The 20,070-nt window shown below is 35.9% G+C and overlaps 2 protein-coding genes across 2 annotated transcripts in view; both read left to right on the top strand.

The window, feature by feature from the left end:
• LPCAT2 (lysophosphatidylcholine acyltransferase 2) overlaps positions 1 to 19,803 on the top strand; it is an 86,016-nt gene extending 66,213 nt beyond the window's left edge. Inside the window, exons 14-16 of the mRNA XM_027771831.1 lie at positions 10,068 to 10,166; positions 13,819 to 13,954; positions 16,352 to 19,803. Coding sequence (XP_027627632.1) covers positions 10,068 to 10,166; positions 13,819 to 13,954; positions 16,352 to 16,536 — 420 coding nt within the window. The 3' untranslated portion in view covers positions 16,537 to 19,803. The remainder of the gene's footprint in view (positions 1 to 10,067; positions 10,167 to 13,818; positions 13,955 to 16,351) is intronic.
• On the top strand, positions 648 to 1,843 carry CAPNS2 (calpain small subunit 2). The gene has a single exon (XM_006148382.3). It carries the CDS (start codon positions 981 to 983, stop codon positions 1,722 to 1,724), a length of 744 nt encoding a protein of 247 aa, XP_006148444.1. The 5' UTR covers positions 648 to 980; the 3' UTR covers positions 1,725 to 1,843.
• Positions 19,804 to 20,070: the final 267 nt, after the last annotated feature.

Here is a 20,070-nt window from a genome sequence, read left to right on the forward strand (position 1 = left end):
ACCTACTCTTCAGTTCAATTCCCAGACCTGGTGGTTTGAAAATCACACTGGGCATGTGTGTGTACCTGACCAAAGCCCTGAGAGGAGAATGGAGGAGAAGGAATTGTGGTATGGCCATCCCCACTAGGCATGATTTCTCACTTTCTGTAGATCTCTGTCTCTGGCAAGTGCACGTGCCTTATAGCAAACAAAAAGAAAGAAAAAAAATAAATTTCCTTCCAAGTTTTTCTTAAGAACACTGGATTTTAAGAATTTTTGCTAAAGGAAGAGTTTTAGGTAAACAATTTGTTAACCCAGAAATTCTTTTGTTCTACATTAATAGTATATATTTCTAAGGAAAGAAATTCATGATTTCCTTAAGTTATTAGTTTCTATGCGGAAAACGCATGTCATCTTCTAGGTGCCGAGGAAAAGAACTAACGAGATTATAAATTTCAATATGTCATTGACTTGACTCTTTTTCTCATGTCAGATGGAATATATATGGTATAAAAGTTTCTGTTTAAAAATATCATTCAAGGGAACCAGCAGGTGGCTTGGTGGTTAAGGTGCTGGACACTCCCACATGGCCAACCATAGTTTGAGTCCCGGACCTGGTGGCTTGCTTTCTCACTTTCTCGCTCTCTGTCCGTCGCTCTCTGGTCAAATTAAAATAAATGAATGAATAAATACAATTAATTAATTCTTTAAAAAATATAATTCTAATGTGTCACACATACTATGGATTATATGCATTTATCTAGGAGAGAAAAATACAATTTGATTTAAGTTCTCTAAAAAATTGGCAGGTGCTAGGACCTAATGAATTTCAAGCAACTTTAGCCAGAGGTGAAACATCACATCATGGGGCGTGGTGGAATATGAGCAGATACAGAAAAGCCAGTTCTTCCACATGTAAACTAATTGGACTCCATTACAGCTCTCCTCTTACCATCTCTAGGACTGCGGCAGCTCTTACACTTGTTTTCTAAGCAGGAAACATGTTTCTTGCAAAGGCTATTTTGGAAGGGGCAGACCGAGGTCTTGGAGAAGCTCTTGGAGGGCTTCTTGGAGGAGGTGGTCAAAGAAGAGGAGGAGGAGGAAATATTGGAGGGATAGTTGGAGGAATTGTAAATTTTATCAGTGAGGCTGCAGCAGCTCAGTATACTCCAGAACCACCTCCTACTCAACAGCATTTCACCAATGTGGAGGCCTCTGAAAGTGAGGAAGTTAGACGATTTCGGCATCAATTTGCACAGCTGGCTGGACCAGACATGGAGGTGGGTGCCACTGACCTGATGAATATCCTTAACAAGGTCCTTTCTAAGCACAAGGATCTGAAGACTGATGGTTTCAGTCTTGACACCTGCCGGAGCATTGTATCTGTCATGGACAGTGACACGACTGGGAAGCTGGGCTTTGAAGAATTTAAGTACTTGTGGAACAACATCAAGAAATGGCAGTGTGTTTATAAACAGTATGATACGGACCATTCTGGGTCTCTGGGAAGTTCTCAGCTGCGGGGAGCTCTGCAGGCAGCGGGCTTCCAGCTAAATGAACAACTTTACCAAATGATTGTGCGTCGGTATGCTGATGAGGATGGAAGCATAGATTTTAACAATTTTATCAGCTGTCTGGTCCGCCTGGATGCTATGTTCCGTGCCTTCAGATCTTTGGATAAAGATGCAGATGGCCTGATTCAAATTTCTATCCAAGAATGGCTGCAGCTGACCATGTATTCCTGAAAGTGACAACTGGGAAGTCAATATCTTCTTTGGAGGACAGGACTGCTGAAAGCCTTGCTAACCTATTCACATAGTTGCTGATACCCTGTCCAACAACCGTCATTTCCTGGCAAGCTCTTTCACCACTTTACATACTTCTGAATGTATGCTACTTTTTTCTACTTAATTAAAAGCAATTTTTTATGAAAAATGTCTTGAGTGGTTTGTATACCAGCTTTTTGAGATACAGGATTTATGTGGACTTATGTATGTGATGGGGGAATGGGGCAGAATTCTAATGGAGTAGATTTTCAGGGTTATTGCTTATTTGGTAAATGAATTTTAAAGGATAAAACTTTACCATTATTGTTAATAATCTTAAGAATGATTTTGTTTTAATCCTGTACTAAATTAAGAATGCACTCAGAAGAAGATAATATTTTTATTTAAAAAAGTGAGGAAGGAAGCTCAAAATCTGTATTTCTCATCATTTCACAGCTGGTCTTTTCATTATGTAAAATATAGAAAGTACTTTCCAGGTAACCTCTTTAACTGCATAGACAGATTCAGAAATGTGAAATTAAACGATTTTATATCAAGGTAGCATTTTTTAAATGATGGAGCAACTATCTAACATTCTAGGATTATTTAGTTCTATTTTTTGTGTAAAATAAGTATAACATCTTTTTTTTTTTTTTACATATTTGTAAAGAGTATCAAAGACATTGGGGAAAATAAGAATACACCCTTAATTCAAATACGTCTCTGGTTTCCTTGATGAGTCAAAACGATTGCTCTTATATTTATTGTATACAAAATCAGGCATGCCCAGCTGATGTTAGCCAGCTCTTGTCATGTCTTGCCCTGCCTTAGAGCAAGGAAAATTCTTTGTTCATCTTGGAAAACTGAAGTCAGGAAACAAGCAAACCAAGAAAAATATAAAAGAAAAACATATAACTAATAACCAGTGAAACAGAATACATATATATATATATAAAGCATTATAGAGAACAGATATTGCTGATTCCTTATTGCAGTGGTTTTCAGCCTTGGCTGCAATTTAGAATTGCTGGACTATCTCGTCAGGAATACCATTAAATATAATAATACCTGAGTTTCAATCCAAATAAGTTAAATAGGCCCTTTAGAAGTGAGGTTCACAGATTAATATTTTTAAATCTCTCCAGGTGATTCTAGTGAGCAACCAAGGTTGACAGCCTTGACTGTTTTAAAGTACAGCTGCTTTACAGTATTTTTCAAATCTGTCTTAGCCAAAACTGAGGCCAGTAAGAGAGTCAATGGGCATGTTCAGGAGAAGGAAGACAGGAATACCAAGAAACTGTCACCTAAGAGCTGGAGTGGTCATGCTTTTCTTCTTTTAAAAAAAATTTTTTTTAGAGATTTTTGATATAGGGAGTGTGCACTCATGGGAGAGACAGAAAATAAGAAATCACCCCCAGGGGTGATGGCCAAGCCACAGTCCCTTCTCCATTCTCCTCTTGGGATTTTGGGCATGTGCGCACATGCTCCTGGTGTGACTTTTAAGCTGCTGGGTCCAGGATTCAAACATTAGTTGACTATGTGGGAGACAGCAACATAACCATTATGCCATCTGCTTGTCCCGGTCATGCCTTTCTTCTGTACAGCCCTTGGTTTGACTTTGACAGAGGCATGTGTAGCTAGCAGGGTCTCCATGTGAGTAGACTCAGCTAGAGGCTGCATTTGCAAGTTTTCATTTCACCTGCCTGATATTTAGTTCATTTCTACCTCTTCTGCTTCTCTGGTCCTTAATGCATTTCTTCTCTCCCAGGCTTCTTTGGAGGGTCCTCCTGAGTTAGAGATAAGTCCTCCCTTCCTCTTTTGACTCATTTAGAAGAAAGTTGTAACTATAGGAATGATGTAGCTAGCCCAATAACAGCTCCCAGCTGCTTGTTAGAAATCTCCAGTGAAATCTGGAGAGGTTGGCAGTTGGCCTCTGCTCACCATCATCACCATCATATAATATTTATGAAATACCGCAAGCATATCATTCTGAACTGAGCCAAACACAGTGATCACATCCATTTTCCTCCAAGGACTTGTAATTTAAACAGTCTGGTGTGCTACTTAGACCAGGTGTGATTATATAAGAATTAGGCTGCTTCCAGCAACCACACATTAATATCAGTCTCCCTATTTTAAAATAAGCACAGGAATATGTTAAGCATGGGTATAGGAAAGTAGCTAGGAAGGGGAAAAACTGCCAAGATGTCTTTTAAGACCTCAGAATACTAGGTTTAAATTTAACCTTTCCACACGAAAGTTGTGGAAGAGACAGTGTAGCCACATTTTGTTTCTCACTTCATCATTAAAGCTTTATAAAAGTTAAGACAATTGTTTCACACTAGGGGAGGTATTAAATATCAGGCTGTGGAAAAGTCATGACTCATTTTTTGCATAGAAAAACATAGGAAAATACATCATAACTTTCCCGACAACCTAATATTTCTCTTACTCCTCAAGTTGAGGGAGTACCTATGTTTATGATTCTTCTAACACATACTTGGAAAAACATCCTGAAATTACCTAAGTTTTTCTTCTGTTGTCTTCTGAATTTATAAAAAAAATCTGTATAAGTAACTTCAGTCACCAGAGTAGATGTTAGAAAATTTAGTCTAAACTCTGGATTTTTCTGAGTAACCAAATCTTCAGCATTACATAGAAACAGTTTAACAAATAATTGAATTTTTTCATTTTTATCCAAAATATGATTTTTAAAGGCATATTTTCAAAACAAGAGGAAATATTTACTTGACAACTTTAAAAAAGTATCCATTTCTATAGAAGACTACTCATAGCCTAAGATGAAGATCTTTGATTCATGTAATTCTATCCCATTATTTTAAAATTTCCAATAATACTATCAATGTGGTAAGTTGAAAATAATCACTCAGTGATAAAAATATGTGAAATTGTACCATTTGCATTTTTAAATGTCAAAAGTCCATATTGTTTTGAAAAGTAACTTCATCTTGATATATTGGGTTGTCAGAAGTCATGATATATTTTTCTATGTTTTTCTATGCAAAAATGTGGCATGACTTTTCCAATGACCTACTAATTCACTAAACCCTATAACCTATAAAAAGCAGGAAAAAGAAATATGTGCTCGGTACTTAAGAACATCAAGCTTTGAGGCCGGCAGGTGGCGTGGTGGTTAAGGGCGCTGGACTCCCACATGGCTGATCATGATTCAAGTCCCAGACCTGGCAGCTTGGTTTGCTTTCTCACTTTCTCTCTCTCTCTCTTTCTCATTCTGTCACTCTCTGGTCAAATTAAAATAAATAAATAAATAAATAAATAGAATAAAGTTCAATAAATACTTAGCTTCTTTCTTTAAAAATTAAAAAAAAAAACAAGCTTCTAAAAACATTCTTTTAAAATTTATTTTATTTATTTTCTCCATAAGTGAAAGAGACACAGACGCAGAAACAATACTCCCAATAGAGTCTTGGTGCTACAATCCATACCCAGCTTCAGCCAGTTCTGGTTTGTGGGTACGCATGTGCCCAGAATACTCAAGGAAGTCCTGGAGTATAAATCCAGAACCATCCCAGGTGTGTCAGTCTCACAGAAGGTAATGTTTTACTGCTGTCCCACCCTTCAGCCACAAAATTTGTATGTCACCTGAAGGCAACTTTTGACATATTTTTGAGTAGTGATGCATGTGTTTTTAAAAGTTGGGAACCAGCAGTTCACATAATGGCTATGTCGCTGGACTCCCACATAGTTGACCACGGTTCGCGTCCCGGACCTGGTGGCTTAAAACTCATGCCGGGCGCGTGTGCATGCGTGCCCAAGATCCCGAGAGGAGAATGGAGGAGAAGGGATTGTGCCGTGACCATCCTCCCTGGGGGGTGATTTCTCGCTTTCTGTCTCTATGTCTCTCTCTGTCTGTCTGGTGAGCGCACGCGCCCTGTAGTAAAAACCTCTCAAAAACAAAAACAAACAAACAAACAAAAGATTTCATAGTGTAAGTGGTTAAGTGCAGTGCACAGAAAGCCAAATTCCACATGACTTATCACTTGGTTTGAATCCCAACCTGGGGCTTAAAAAATAATACCCTGAGCATTGGACCAGCAGTTGGCATAATGGCTATGTCACTGGACTCCCATGTAGTCGACCATGGTTCGAGTCCAGACCTGGTAGTTTAAACTCACACTGGGCACATGTGTGTGTATGCCCAAGATCCTGAGAGGAGAATGGAGGAGAAGGGATCATGGTGTGGCTATTTCCCCTTGTGTGTGTGTGGGGGGGTGATTACTTGCTTTCTGTTTCTCTGTCTGTCTTTCTGGCGAGTGCACGTGCCCTATAGCAAAAACCTCTTTAAAAAAATATCCTGAGTATGTATGCATTATTTCCCAAATCTGGACGAGACGGTGAAATGGAAGAAAAAGGATTACAGCATGACCGTGCACATGCTCACTCGCTTGCTCTCTCTCTTTCTCACTTTGGTGAATGCACATGCCTTTGGCAATTAAAGAAAAAAGGTTGATTTATGTGACAACCTCAGTCAGAAATCTTATCAGTAGTATTATACAACTACCCATAGTGGGGACTTAAAAAATGCATGTGGAGTCTGACAATGAATGTCCATATTGATCTTGAAGAACTTTAAGAATTACTTTAAAATGTTTACTTTTAGTTATAAGTATATTAAAACAATCTAATTTCTAGAAAATTGGTAATACAATTATGTGTTTGGGTAGAAATAAGCTCTCCTTTTTTTAAAATGGCCGGGGGCATAATGCTCTTGCTTGAGAGAAAGAGAGAGAGAAACCACTGACAATAGCATATGGTCATGCCCCAATCCTTTTGCCTCCATACCTCTTTCCAATCAGGATTTTAGGAATATACATACATGCACCCACAGTGTTTTTCTTTTTCTTTTTTTGGAGAGGTTTTTGCTATAGGGCGCGTGCACTCGCCAGACAGACAGAGAGAGACAGAGAGACAGAAAGCAAGAAATCACCCCCCAGGGGGGATGGTCATGCCGCAATCCCTTCTCCTCCATTCTCCTCTCGGGATCTCGGGCACTCACGCACACGCGCCCGGCATGAGTTTTAAGCCACCGGGTCTGGGACGCGAACCGCAGTCGACTACGTGGGAGTCCAGCAACATAGCCATTACACTAACTGCTGGTTCCCCACCCACAGTGTTTTTCAAGTCACAGGGGCCAAGATTCAAACTGTGGTCAGACATATGACATTTGGTTCCTTTAACTACTGAACTACATGGCCAAACCTAGAAATATGACCTGAAACAGAATATTTAGGTAAACAGAACACCTCTTCCCTGACTCTTCTGGGTAATTGAGACTTGACTGTATTTTAATAACAGTGTTCCTTTGGATTTTTAGAGTATCTTCAAAGCGTTTTTTTCCCCAGAACTTTTTTTGTCACTAAAGAACCTTACATTCTTTGGTCTGTTAAACGTTTCTTTTCTTCAAAGATATTTTGGTGCAAAAAAATTAAGTACATGCATAGTTTTTTCATAATATGCACTTTCCATGAAGTTTTTGAAGACCTCTCATATATGAGATTATGAAAATGAGGGGTCCAGAATATTACCTTATTCTGTGACTAGTGGTCCATTAAATTTCTATTTCTACATCTGCAAAATGAGTTGTGATGCTTGGCCTGTGTTATTATACATAGGAATTGGTAGTATAAATAAAAATTGTATGTTGCAATAAAAATGAATTTAAAGAGTATTTCTAAGCATACAGGTACTCTATGATTGTCATTTTCATGTCCATATTCTATTCTTAGATCTATTCTTCAGTCCTTCTATTCAAGACTTCAATGTAGTTTAACAGAAAAAGTCAGTGGCAGAAGAAATTCATCTCTGTTGAGCAATATAGCTATTGTTCAGTAAGCTCCTAAACTTCTAAAACTAATTCAAATATTTCTCCATAATAAAATTAAATGGGGGCGACAAAAGCAGGAAATTATGTCCCTTAAAACTCTGCCTTCTCTGAAACTTCTGAAGTGGTGAACTATTGTAATATTGATTGTGTTTACCTTGCTGTATACATTTATCAAAACATACTGAGCCATACACTTAAAATAGATGCATCCTGTTGAATGTAAATGATACCACAGTTGGTTGTGATACTAAAATTGATTAAAGAAAAGAAAGAAGGGACCAGCAAATGGCATAAGGCTTATGGTTACATTGCTGTACTCCCACATAGTTGACTGCAGTTTGAGTCCTGGACCCAGTGGCTTAAAACTCATGCTGGGTGCACATGTGTGCATGCCCAAAATCCTGAGAATAGGATGGAGGAAATTGCGGCATGGCCATCCCCCCGAGGGATGGTTTCTCGCTTTTTGTCTCTCTCTCTCTCCAGTGAGTGCACATAACCTATAACCAAAACCTCTCTCTCTCAAGAAAGAAAGAAAGAAAGAAAGAGAGAGAGAGAGAGAGAGAGAAAGAAAATAGCTTTCTAATAGGCCGAAAGTCAGATGACTTAAGTTTTTGTCTCAGGAATAAACTTGTTTACTCTAGGGATATTTTTTTAAAAAAAGAGCTTTTTGCCATAGGGCATATATGCTCACCAGAGAGACAAAAAGCAAGAAATCACCCCCCAGAGGGGATGGCCACACCACAATCTCTTCTTCTCCATTCTCCTCTTAGGATTTTGGGCATGCATGCACCTGTGCCTGACATGAGATTTAAGCCGCTGTGTCTAGGACTCAAACCGCAGTTGATTACATGAGAGTCCAGTGACATAATCATTACGCTATCTGCTGATCCCTTACTCAAGAAATTTTAAAACCTGTTTCTACATTCTCTAGTAGGAACGTGAGATTAAATTATTACTCCTTTTAGTTTCCACTTTGCAGTGAGGTAAAGCGATATGGTGAGATTTGAAAGCTATTCTTCACTTTTTGAGTCTAGGTTTCTTTGAAAAGTTGATAAAAGCTACACACTTTTTTCCCTAGAAAAATGTACATATAAAAATTGTGCACCAATTCTAGGGGCTTCACAGCCTCTTCTCTCCCTAATTTTATCTATTCATATGAAATCCCAGTGAAGAATGTTTGCTTTAGCATTATGAAGTGAAGGTTCTGTGACCCCAGTGGTTGGGAAGGGTAAATGGGGAAAAGGATGTAATGTTTTTTAGCGTCCATCTGTGTGCTAGGCAGTGGGATTACAGTGCCACATAAAGTAATCCTTGCCTTTAAGGAACTCTTGATTGAAGTGTAGGTACTTAGTAAGAGTTGAAGATCACATTCCTATTATTGCCAAACATTGTTAATCTATCAAATTAAATGTTTCAGTAGCTTTGTTGATACTAGTTCATAGTTTATCTGAGAATTCATCACATGATTTTGTTGCCAAATTATTCTAGCACCTGGAATTAAATCATAGTACTTATTTACAGTTCTCTTTCTCCCTCTTTCTTTCCCTCCTCCTCTCTCTCCCCTACTCTCCATCTTATTTTTTCCTTTCTTTTCTCTTCCTTCTCTTCTTTTAGCTTTCTATTTTCTTCTTTCAGTCTTCCTTCACTGCCTGCTTTAGCTCCCCCCACCCCCCATTTTTTTGTTTTTGCTTAAACTCTTTCTCTCCATTTTCATCTTCCCAATGTTCCTATCTAGTTGAGTATATAATATATAGGGCAAACTCTATTCAGTCTGTCAGGATCAGAATTATCAATCTCTTCTTTTACAATGCCATCATGAAATGCCTACAGACATATATCATACTAGTTGTGTTTCATTTTCACTGGCTTAGAAGTACAAAATCTTCTGGGTCCTAATATCTCCAAGGAGGCATTGAAGATGCCCAGGTTTGTTCCTGGTTTACTGCAGAGTAAGCCTGGAAGGAAGAAAAGATACAGTTGTAATAGTTGTTTCAGTTTGTCCTTTTCCCTTGTTTTCTATTTTCTACATGTAGAAAGTTGCTTAAAACCATTTAGGATTCTTACTAATCTTTTGGTGTTGATCATCATGGCAGGACCACCTTTAATAGTGGAATAAAGTTTCAGTTCCACCAAGGATGAAAGTCCTATATCTTGCCCTTCCATCAAGGTACCCTATCAAGGCCTAAAGAACCCACATTGGGTGCTATGGGGATATTCTTAATGACCTCAGTGATAAGATGTTTATATTACTAAACAGAAGATAAATTTTCATTTCTTTGGAATTAGAAATGGGTGTGTCTCTTACTTGCTGTTCCAGCTTAGAAAGAATCTGTCTCTATATTGGTTCAGTGCATGATGATGTTGAACTGCATGGTATACGTGAATTTCACTTGTGGCGTGATTAATAGTGATTCAACTAGTGGCCATTCTAATTGATTTCTTCCATTCTTTCACAGAACCATGATGGCAGTATTGACTTCCGAGAGTATGTGATTGGCCTGGCTGTCTTGTGCAACCCTGCCAACACAGAGGACATTATCCAGGTGGCATTTAAGGTATTGTCAGTCCCACTGAAAGCATCTTAGTCTGCCTCATAAACAAGTGTTGACTCTAAGTGTATTATTTAAAAATCAGTGAATCTATTACATGAGTTTATAGATCTGCTGTGACATGTACAGGGACATAATGCAATTAAGTCAATTGCTACTGAGAATAAAGGCAGCACAAGCATCCGTTTAAGCAAAAATCCTTGGAAGCAGCCTAGTTAACAACGTCAAGATTGAAGAGCAGATGATTTAACAAATTGACTTTAAAAATTATTTCTTCTCAGCCTACCCATTTTGAAGTCCCAATGTGAGGTTTATAAATAAACACCAACTGTCACTAGTCATCTTAATTCACTATCCAGAAATTAAGACTATCCTTATTTCTATCCTTATTTTCTGATTATGTGTATCAGAGATATTTTAACTGGTATTTTCCTGGTAGAACTTATTTTGTCATTTGGCTTAAGGTGAACACCATCATAAATGTCCCAACGCGTTTCTATCCCACATGTCATCCTTCATGTATCTTCTGCTCTACCTATATTATATATATATATTTCACAGCAATACAAGGATCTAAATTAGAAGCAGATGAATAAAACTTTTGTCTCTAGCCCCCAGCAGAACTTAATGTAAGTTTAAATGATAAGGATCCATTTTCTATTCACTACTTACAAATGTATTTGATAGTGGAATAAATGCTTCAGTCCCACTGAACATTCCCAAAATATGTTCTCAGTTCTGAGAATAAAGGTGCTTCATCTAATTGACATTTAAATATAATGTTTTCTTCGAATTCTAAGCTTATGGTCAGCTCTCTTTAAGACAGAAACTTGATCTTCCTGCTGTCTTACCAAGCTGTGTATATTGACTTTTACTATGCAGTTTAGTCTTTCTTCTTCCATCCAACTGAGAGCTGTAGACCTTCTCTATTCCTGTGTCCTTCTCTAACCTCCTGACTCTGAGAAGAATATCCCACTGTGACTCCAAACACATTTTTTTCCCCTCTATTATCTAGAAAGATTTTCTTATCCTCAAAAGTTCTTCCTTATGTCTTAGAAGCCACCAAGGATTGCCTCAGGAATTTTCTTGTGTTTTATCATTGACAGAGAGTTCCTGAATTTACTTTTTTATTTTAGATTGGTTTAAACCAAGTTAACTGCTAGACCTACAAAGAACCTAAGTGGTTGATGCTTAGCAGATGGTCATAAAGCAAGGGCCAGAACTTTTTTCCAAAGTTTAAAACTTTTCCAGCTTTCACAGACTTATTCACCATAAAACCTAAAATTACACACATAGCTAACTTATTCCAATCCAGATATTTCTGTTTCTGTTTTGGGATTGTATGTGTAATTATAAGTTTAGTTGGACAAATGGTCACTTTTGGTTTACCAATGAAAGACCTGATAGAAAAACTGGCCCTTCATCACAGTAATTATTGTTTTTAAAGAAGTTGTGAGATTTTTATCTAGCCTAGACTTTGGTTAGGGGATTGGGGTGAGGGGAAGAAAGAAAGACTTAAAACTGTAATTAGCTCTTTTTTCAGTAAGGCAAGGATCATGCTTTACAATGGTTATTTTTCAACCTTCTTTTTTAGGTTTCATATTTTGGAGATCTTTTTGCATTCATTTTATTTTTTCACTTAGTATTATCCTTTTACATATGTTCTTATATGATCTTTTCATATCCTTTCATTTGAATAGTGCTTCACTGTTAACTTCTCAACTTTTGTCTGATCTTTGCATTGACCTTTAGAGGCAGATTATTACTCAGAGTTCTCCGATTTGGGCTCACTGACACCAAAATGGAATCAGTTGTGAGGCTGTGGGATAGGCACAAGGGAAAATTCAAGACTAGGCAGTGCCAGAGGTCTCAGCGATAGGAACTGCCCTACCTCTGGGCACGACATTTAAAAGAGAAAACTCCAGCTTTGTTCTTAATTGACACACCAGGGATGGTCCAAATGGTCTTGGGCCATGTGCTTAGTAGGGAAGACATAAGGTTTGCATTAAGAGCCCCACAATACTCTATACAATAGAGAGATAGCATTTCCCAAAAGGAAACTGGGATGTTAAGCTTTTTACTAGAGCCCAGATCATCAGATTTGCTCAGGGAGGCTATTGGAAGTGATGAGTAAATAAGGGAAACTGAGGAATTTGGTAAGGGGAGTGATCTGGGGTAGTCGTGGCAGAATACTGAGGTAGAGGAAGCCAAAGGCTCCAGTATGGACAGCATGATGGGAATTTGTACTGAAATGAAAGCCAGAAAATCTCAAATGTGGAAGAATTTAGACTGTTAAGAGGCATTGGTAAGAATTGTGTAGAACTGGAAGAACTTCAAAGAAAACCTAGAGTTTGTGAGGAGAGAGGTATGACTGAATCCTATAGTTAATTGTTTGAAGTCTAAGGCTCATAAGAAGCCCAAAGTCTACAAATAGTGAAAACAGATGCTAGCTTTCCACTTTTCAACTATCTTGTCTCCCAGTTAGGGACTGAATGGTCGGAAATGGACTGAAAGCAAATGTTTTCTCAGCTGGGGGTGACAAATCCCAACTTCAAGTGATATTTTTTCCCTCCCACTTTCATGGAAAATTAAAACACTATTAAATATTCATTTGTTATTCTTTTCATGATTATCTCACCATATTTAATGCCTGTTTTCTGTTTTTTTTTTTTATCTCATATTTAATCATAAATAGAGACCTCAACGGTAGGAATTCTAAATATTATCTGCCTGGATCTAGATGTCATTTCTACCACTTAGAAATTATGTGATCTTGGGAAAAGTTACCTAACTTCCTGTGCCTCATTTTTCTCATCCATACTGTAGAGTTGACAATGGTACCTACCAAACATAAGATGACTGTGATGGTTAAATAGGGGTTAAGTAAGTTAATACATATTAAGTGATTTGAACACTTTTGATCAGTTCCTATAAAGATTAAATGCTTATATCATTAAAAATTCTTAACATCCAGGAGAGGAATTTGAGTATGAGATATTAATAATCTATCAATTGTCTGTTTAATGATAGACTTCCAACCTGTCCTTCTCTTTTTCCCTCACCTATAAACATATTTGGTTTCTCCCTTCCTAAAGACAATCTCTTTTTGTACTTAGCTACCACCCTGTTTATATCCTTCTCTTTATGCCATAGTCCCCATATAGATTGAGCATTGTTTGAGCATGTGTTACTACTGTGCTACTGTGTCAGCCTGTTTCTCTCTTTTCACCACTAAACTAAATGTTGAAAGGGAATGGATATTATATATTCTTCACATACATATCCCTATCCCCAGGCACAAAAAGCATTTGAAGTATTAAAGAGTTTATTTTTTATTTTTTTTTTTTTGAGAGGTTTTTGCTATAGGGCACGTGCATTCACCAGAGAGAGACAGAGAGACAGAAAGTGAGAAATCACACCCCAGTGGGGATGGCCACACTGAAATCCCTTCTCCTCCATTCTCCTCTTGGGATCTTGGGCACGCATGCACACGTGCCCAGTGTGATTTTAAGCCACCGCAGTCGACCACATGGGAGTCCAGCGACATAGCCACTACACCAACTGCTGGTCCCTAAAGAGTTTATTTTCTAAGAGAATGTCATACCATTGTTGTTCTCAGTAAGTTAAATTCTTAAATTTTGTTTTCTTTTTCCTTCAGCTCTTTGATGTTGATGAGGATGGCTACATAACAGAGGAAGAGTTTTCCACCATTCTACAGGCTTCCCTTGGAGTGCCTGATCTTGATGTTTCTAGCCTTTTTAAGGAAATAGCCCAAGGGGACTCTATTTCTTACGGTGAGTAAACAATTTGGGCCTTCTGATTCATTTTACAAAGAGGGTATCCAGTCTGAATCTATAGGCATAAGAGTGCTGTTTCTTTTAACTATAATAATTTTATCAATAATTGAAATCATAGTAATGATGATGATGATAATGGTAATAATTTGTAGTACTGATAAAAGAATAATAGTAGTAGCTAACTATTCGATAGTAAAGATTTATATGATAGGAACTCTCCTAAACATTTTAGATAAATTTAAATTCATTTCATCTTTACACCAAACCTAATTAGTCAGTGTTCTTGATTATTCTCATTTTCCTAACATACAAAGAATTTAGTTAGCTTATCTAAAATCATTCAGCTAACGAGCATCAGAGCCAGTATTTAAAACCAGGACAGTTTGACTTTAGGACCTACACCGTTGAGTCTATACCTTAATTCCGGTGTGGCCAGGCAAAACTGAGTAATTCACTAAGCTGAGTTTGTACTGCAGTAGAAGAATATGAGCTGAAGTACTTACTATGACGATAGTAGCTCATGCATTTATTGATATTTACTATTAGCAGCTTATGTAAACTTTCACATTCATTGTCTCATGCCATCTTGATTGTAACTCCTGTGAGGCAAGGACTGTCTTGGAGGAAGACTCTGTGGCAGAATGGCAGGGTCCATCTGTCAATTGCAGTCCTGTCTCCTGAGGGAGTAAGTCCACACATCAAAACAAGTTGCATAGGGTTGAAGGATGGTAAGTCAGTTTCTCTATTTCACAGTGCAGTCATTGGAAAACACACCTCATTGGAGAGGTCTAGGTGACTGATCGCCTCCCTTAGCTTTGATGTGGTCATAGAGTCAAGCTGGTTTATCTTCCTCAGTCTTTCCTCTCAGGCTAGAGCAGGTTTCTTCTTTAATTACTTTTTCTTTTATGAATGTTCATAAAGTTTTAGCCTGTTAACTGTCATGGGATGGAGAAAGTAGGTCACATACTTTCCTTACTGTTTATTTTAAAATATTGTCATTTTGTCCTGTATTCTATTTTAGGTAATTAAGTACCTAGTACACTTAACCTGTTGAGTTCATTTTTTTTCAATGAAAAGGATAAAATGGGAAAGTATATATACTGAGATAAAATTTATGAGACATAAACCCACATGTACTAATCCTTCTCTAACCATTTTCCTTTAAAAAATAAGACCGTTACCCAAACTGCCAAATTTTGATAAACTTTTTAGAATAACTGTTTCAATGAAAGCTAACACTAAAAATTAATTGTAAGTAAGTATATTTTTGCCTGCCAAACTAAATAAATCTTCAGGGAAATCTGCTTTGGTTTTTGATGTTTAACCTTTTTTAAAAGCCAGCAATAGGAAGTCTTAAGTAATAGAAATTTTAAAACATTGTTCATTGCTAAAATAACAAAACTACAGAAAACCAAATAAAACATAAGTATAGAGCACAATGAAGTTTTATAAAGTGAACATCTGTGTAACTACCATTCAAGTCAAGAAATAAAGCTTTTCCAAAGCCTCAGAAACCCCTATGGGCCACTTCTAACCACAACCGCAACTCCTCCTCTCTTCTCTATCCAGACTTAAAAAGAAATCTCTGATTTGATTCACTTTAGTTTAGCATTTCATCGCAAAGCATGCATCTTTAAATATTATATTTAACATTTGCCTAAGTTTTTGCATTTTTATTAATGGACTCATACAATGTGTTCTTTAGTATTGACTTTATTCATTCAACGTCATGACTTTAAGATTCATCCACATCATTACTGTATGACTGTTCATTCATTTTCACTGCTGTATAGCATTATGTTCTATCAATATGCTATAGTTTATTTTTTAAGAGTGATTTATTTAATTTTATTAATTATTATTTTAAAATTTTCTATAGGGCATGTATATGCTCACCAGAAAGAGAAGCAGAGAGGGAAAGTGAGAACAAGGCACCAGGTCCAGAACTAGCACTGTGGTTGGCCATGTGGGAGACCAGTGCTTTAACCACTATGCCACCTACTAGCCCCAATATGCTATAATTTATTTATCCATTTCTACTGTTAGTAGTCATTTGAATTGTTCCAATTTTTTTTTAACCTGTCACAAATAATGTTGCCATGAACAGTCTTATACATGTTTCTCAAAACATATTATGGAAAAGTTTCTCTGGATTATATACTTTAAAATAAAATTACTGGGTTATAGACTATGTATGTCTTCAGCTTTATTAGGTAATGAAAGAAATATCTTCTAAAGTGGTTGTGCAATTTATATGCCCACCAGCAACATTTATGAGTTGAGTAATAATATTTTGCGATAATTGTACTTTATTATTAAGGTCCTGTGTTAATCTGCATCATGCCAAAAGAAAATTCACCCTAATTCATTGGATTTTATTTTCTCCTCTTCCAGAGGAATTTAAAAGTTTTGCCCTAAAGCATCCAGAATATGCTAAGATATTTACAACATACTTAGACCTCCAGACATGCCATGTGTTTTCATTACCAAAAGAAGTCCAGACAGTTCCCTCCATTGCAAGTAATAAAGTCAGCCCTGAAAATCATGAAGAGAGTACCTCAGACAAAAAAGATGACTGAAAGCAGTATTCCCAGTGAGGAAAACACAGCGGCTTTCACTTGTAATTGTAAAGGGATTTATTAATAGCATTTTAGATATGTTTGTTGATTAATGATGTTTATAAATAGAAATCTTTTTTATAAAAATGAATTTTCTTACTCAAAATGCTTTTTTTATTAACTTGAATGTAAGTAATATTCTCTTTCCTTTGATGCATATTGTGCTTTGTTGATTGGTTTACCAATTATAAATATATTTCTATGGATTTTCCATTATTTCCCTATCCAAATGAATTCAATGTTCTTATTATTTGCCGATGAGCATTAATCAACATTGTAAAGATCTGAAAAAGTATAAGCACTTTTTAATCTACTTTCTTTTAGAAAACAGTAATATTCTGTTATCTCCAGTCCCTTTCTATTTTAGAAATAAGAATGAAGAATCTGAAAATCATTGCATAATCTTACAACTTTAACCTCACAGATTCATTTATCCATTTAATATTGAGTTTCTTGGAATATGGAAAGGAAGCCCTGAATATGAATAGGGAAAGGAAACCCCCTGTTAATTAGATAAGACTTCTTCAGACCCCATACTCTTTTTACCATGTATCTCTATTAGAGATTTCCTTAACTATCTGCTAAGGGAATTATATATTTCTCTATATAGTCTACGGGTTTAGAACTTTGTTTTAAAGACAACTGCTATGGCCAAAGGCTAAACGAGAATTGCCTTATTGAAGGTAACATTGATTACCTAATGAGAAAATGAATTGTTTGTCACAGAGTGGAATTTAATTTGAGTTAGATGATTCAGAATGTAGCACTTACCCAATAAATGAATTATGTTTGACCTATTTATATAATATTGGAATTAATATATTTTATCATCTAAATGGGAGTTTTATTTTGTTAAAAGTCTTCTCAATTTTTTAATTTGTCTGAAATATCTACATGGAGAAACACAAAAGTCTCCAAAGTATCACCAAAAACTAGAAAATCCAAATTCCAAAAGCCTGTTTTATTAATGCAAGACCACAATTTAAGTCCCAGGCAGAAAACCAACAAGAATATTTTTACTTTTGGTTAAGTAATAATTTCCCTGAAGTGCCATTTTACTAGGTCTCATGTATGGATATTGTTACTATCAGCTGTATTTGAGATTTTGAACAAAAAAAACACACCCAACTTATTAATATAATATACAAAAATAGTTGGTTCATATTATGAACTTAGTCTCTGAAACAAAACTCTTTGTTTTTGCCATGTTTCTGAATGTAATGGTGATTCACACCCAAAGCTAGTTTTTTAAAGTCTTTTCTGAAGTCAAGAATTTTCATGAGAGATGTTCAACTTTATATTTAATCAAGAATCATGATTTCAAACTAGTTTTACATATTAAGCAATTAGTATTCTAACTTAATGGGTAAATATATATTTAGATAATTGAATACCAGAAAATTTCATCCTTAGAAATTTGCAATGGTTTGCTTTTTATATGCTTTAAAGCTATTTAGACAAGGTGTTAAATAAGCTGAAACAACTGTTTAAGTAATTAGAATAATACTTTTTAAAAATGATGTCTGTGATATGCAATGAATGTATGCATCACTCAGGTACCATGATTGTTTTAATCACATACATACAAAAAAAGCACATATTAGTCCTGTTAATTGTGAAAGGTTAGCATTGTAAAGTCTTTCTTTGAGACTCTTGAAAATGATCCCATTGCTTCTCTGCTTTAAAATGATATTTTGTGCTCTTTAATTGTGCTCTTTTGGAATGTGATATTCTATTTTATGATTATGTTACTGAATAAACAAACTTGCTACATAAAATTCTTGCCAACTAAAAATTCCAGTTTTGCCATTTTGTCTAAAATGTAATATACCTTTTTAATATTGTGGTTTGAGTATAGTTTGCATATATATGAATATTATTAATCATTTTTGTTTGCATTTAAGCTCTGTGAAATGTTAGACATGATTTTACTCTAATGAAAAATGCATATTTACCTGAAGTACCAGAAGTTATTATTCTTAAAGAAGTTGACTTTTGGCTGGTTGAGTTATACATGATAATACAAATTATGATCATCGATGTTACCACAGACAAACCAGATGTCCACTTATATGGCCTCCTAACAAAGATTTTTTTTTAGAAAGACATTTCTCTTCTTAAAGTTTAAAGTAAGAAATTAAATCGTTTTAAATGTACTGTGCATTTTATATAACAATTTAGAGAAAAAAGTTACTGTTTAGCATGAGGCATATGAGATCTTAAAGCCTGTAAACTGTCAACATTTCACTCAAAACAGTTCTATTGAAGGATAATGACATTCTAAATGCTTGTAGACCAAATTGCTGGTATTATACGTTTAATCCTTCTCTGTTACTGCTTTTAGAGCTTAGGAAGACTGAGGGTAATAGTGATGATACCAATAATGGATAAAGGGATCTCTGCCTTTTTAGAAGATACATGGTTTGCTCTCCACATGGGACACAGCGGTAAACTATCCCATTTACAGACTTGGGAGAGAGTTCGGGAACTCTCTCCCCTTTAGACTCCTAGAAATGTAAGGTAGTTAATTGAAGGCAATTAACTGATACCTAAATAGAGGGGCAGTGACTATATGGGAACGGATAAACTCTCTACTACAAAAGTTTTTGGATATTTGTATTTTATATAACAGTCTCTAAAGAAGAGAAAAAGATGCTAATCATAAATCATTTCCTAAGAAAGCAGACATGTTTACAATGTTTTTCTCCTTCTTTGTTCACTTGAATGAACTTTCCAATTTTTTCGTGGTTATCGTTGTCAACTTTTGTATCAGTTTTGAATAAGTGCTTTGTTATGGCTTAGTAGAGGAAAAGGTCCTCACAAAGTTTTTGATATATTTCCAATATATGTATCACAAACTTGGTTAATAGAGTAATAACCTAAAATGCTTTTGCCTTTCTTTAGGCCATTTAATGTAATTCTGGTTTCTAGGAAATTTTTCTCCCCAACAAACTTCTCAAGTACTTTGTAAGAACCAGCATATTCTAACAGATTGTCTCCAATTTGTATTTGTATTTTGATACACAGCTTGCTATTTTTAAAACAGGTTAACTTTATCATTTTCTTATCATAGTTATGCACATTGGAAAATATTTTAAAATAAAAATAAGAATAAACATGAAGAAATCATGTTTACTTCCACCTCCCAAATCAATTATTGTTAATTTTTGGACATATTTTACTTTACCCTTTTGTCTAAGTATTCTTTTTTCTTTTTAAAGAATTATTGTATTTAATTTTATTATCTTTTATTACTATTTTTTAATTTGCTGTAGAACACATGTGTTCAGCAGAGAGAGAGAAAGTGAGAAAGCAAGCCACCAGGTTCTGGACATGAACTGTAGTCAGCCATGTGAGAGTCCAGTGCCTTAACCACCATACTACCTATTGGCCCCCCAGTTGTCTAAGTATTCTTACAGTTTCACAAGAACAGTGTATAACAATGTATATGCTATTTTATATTTTACTTTTTCACTGACAGTATAAAAATTCCCA

Source organism: Tupaia chinensis, unplaced genomic scaffold, assembly GCF_000334495.1.
Source record: "Tupaia chinensis unplaced genomic scaffold, TupChi_1.0 Scaffold000235_1, whole genome shotgun sequence".
Classification (NCBI taxonomy): Eukaryota; Metazoa; Chordata; class Mammalia; order Scandentia; family Tupaiidae; genus Tupaia; species Tupaia belangeri.

What these genes read in the sequence shown, in the direction of transcription:
- CAPNS2 (XM_006148382.3), top strand. Translation starts at nt 981, where the DNA reads ATGTTTCTTGCAAAGGCTATTTTGGAAGGGGCAGACCGAGGTCTTGGA.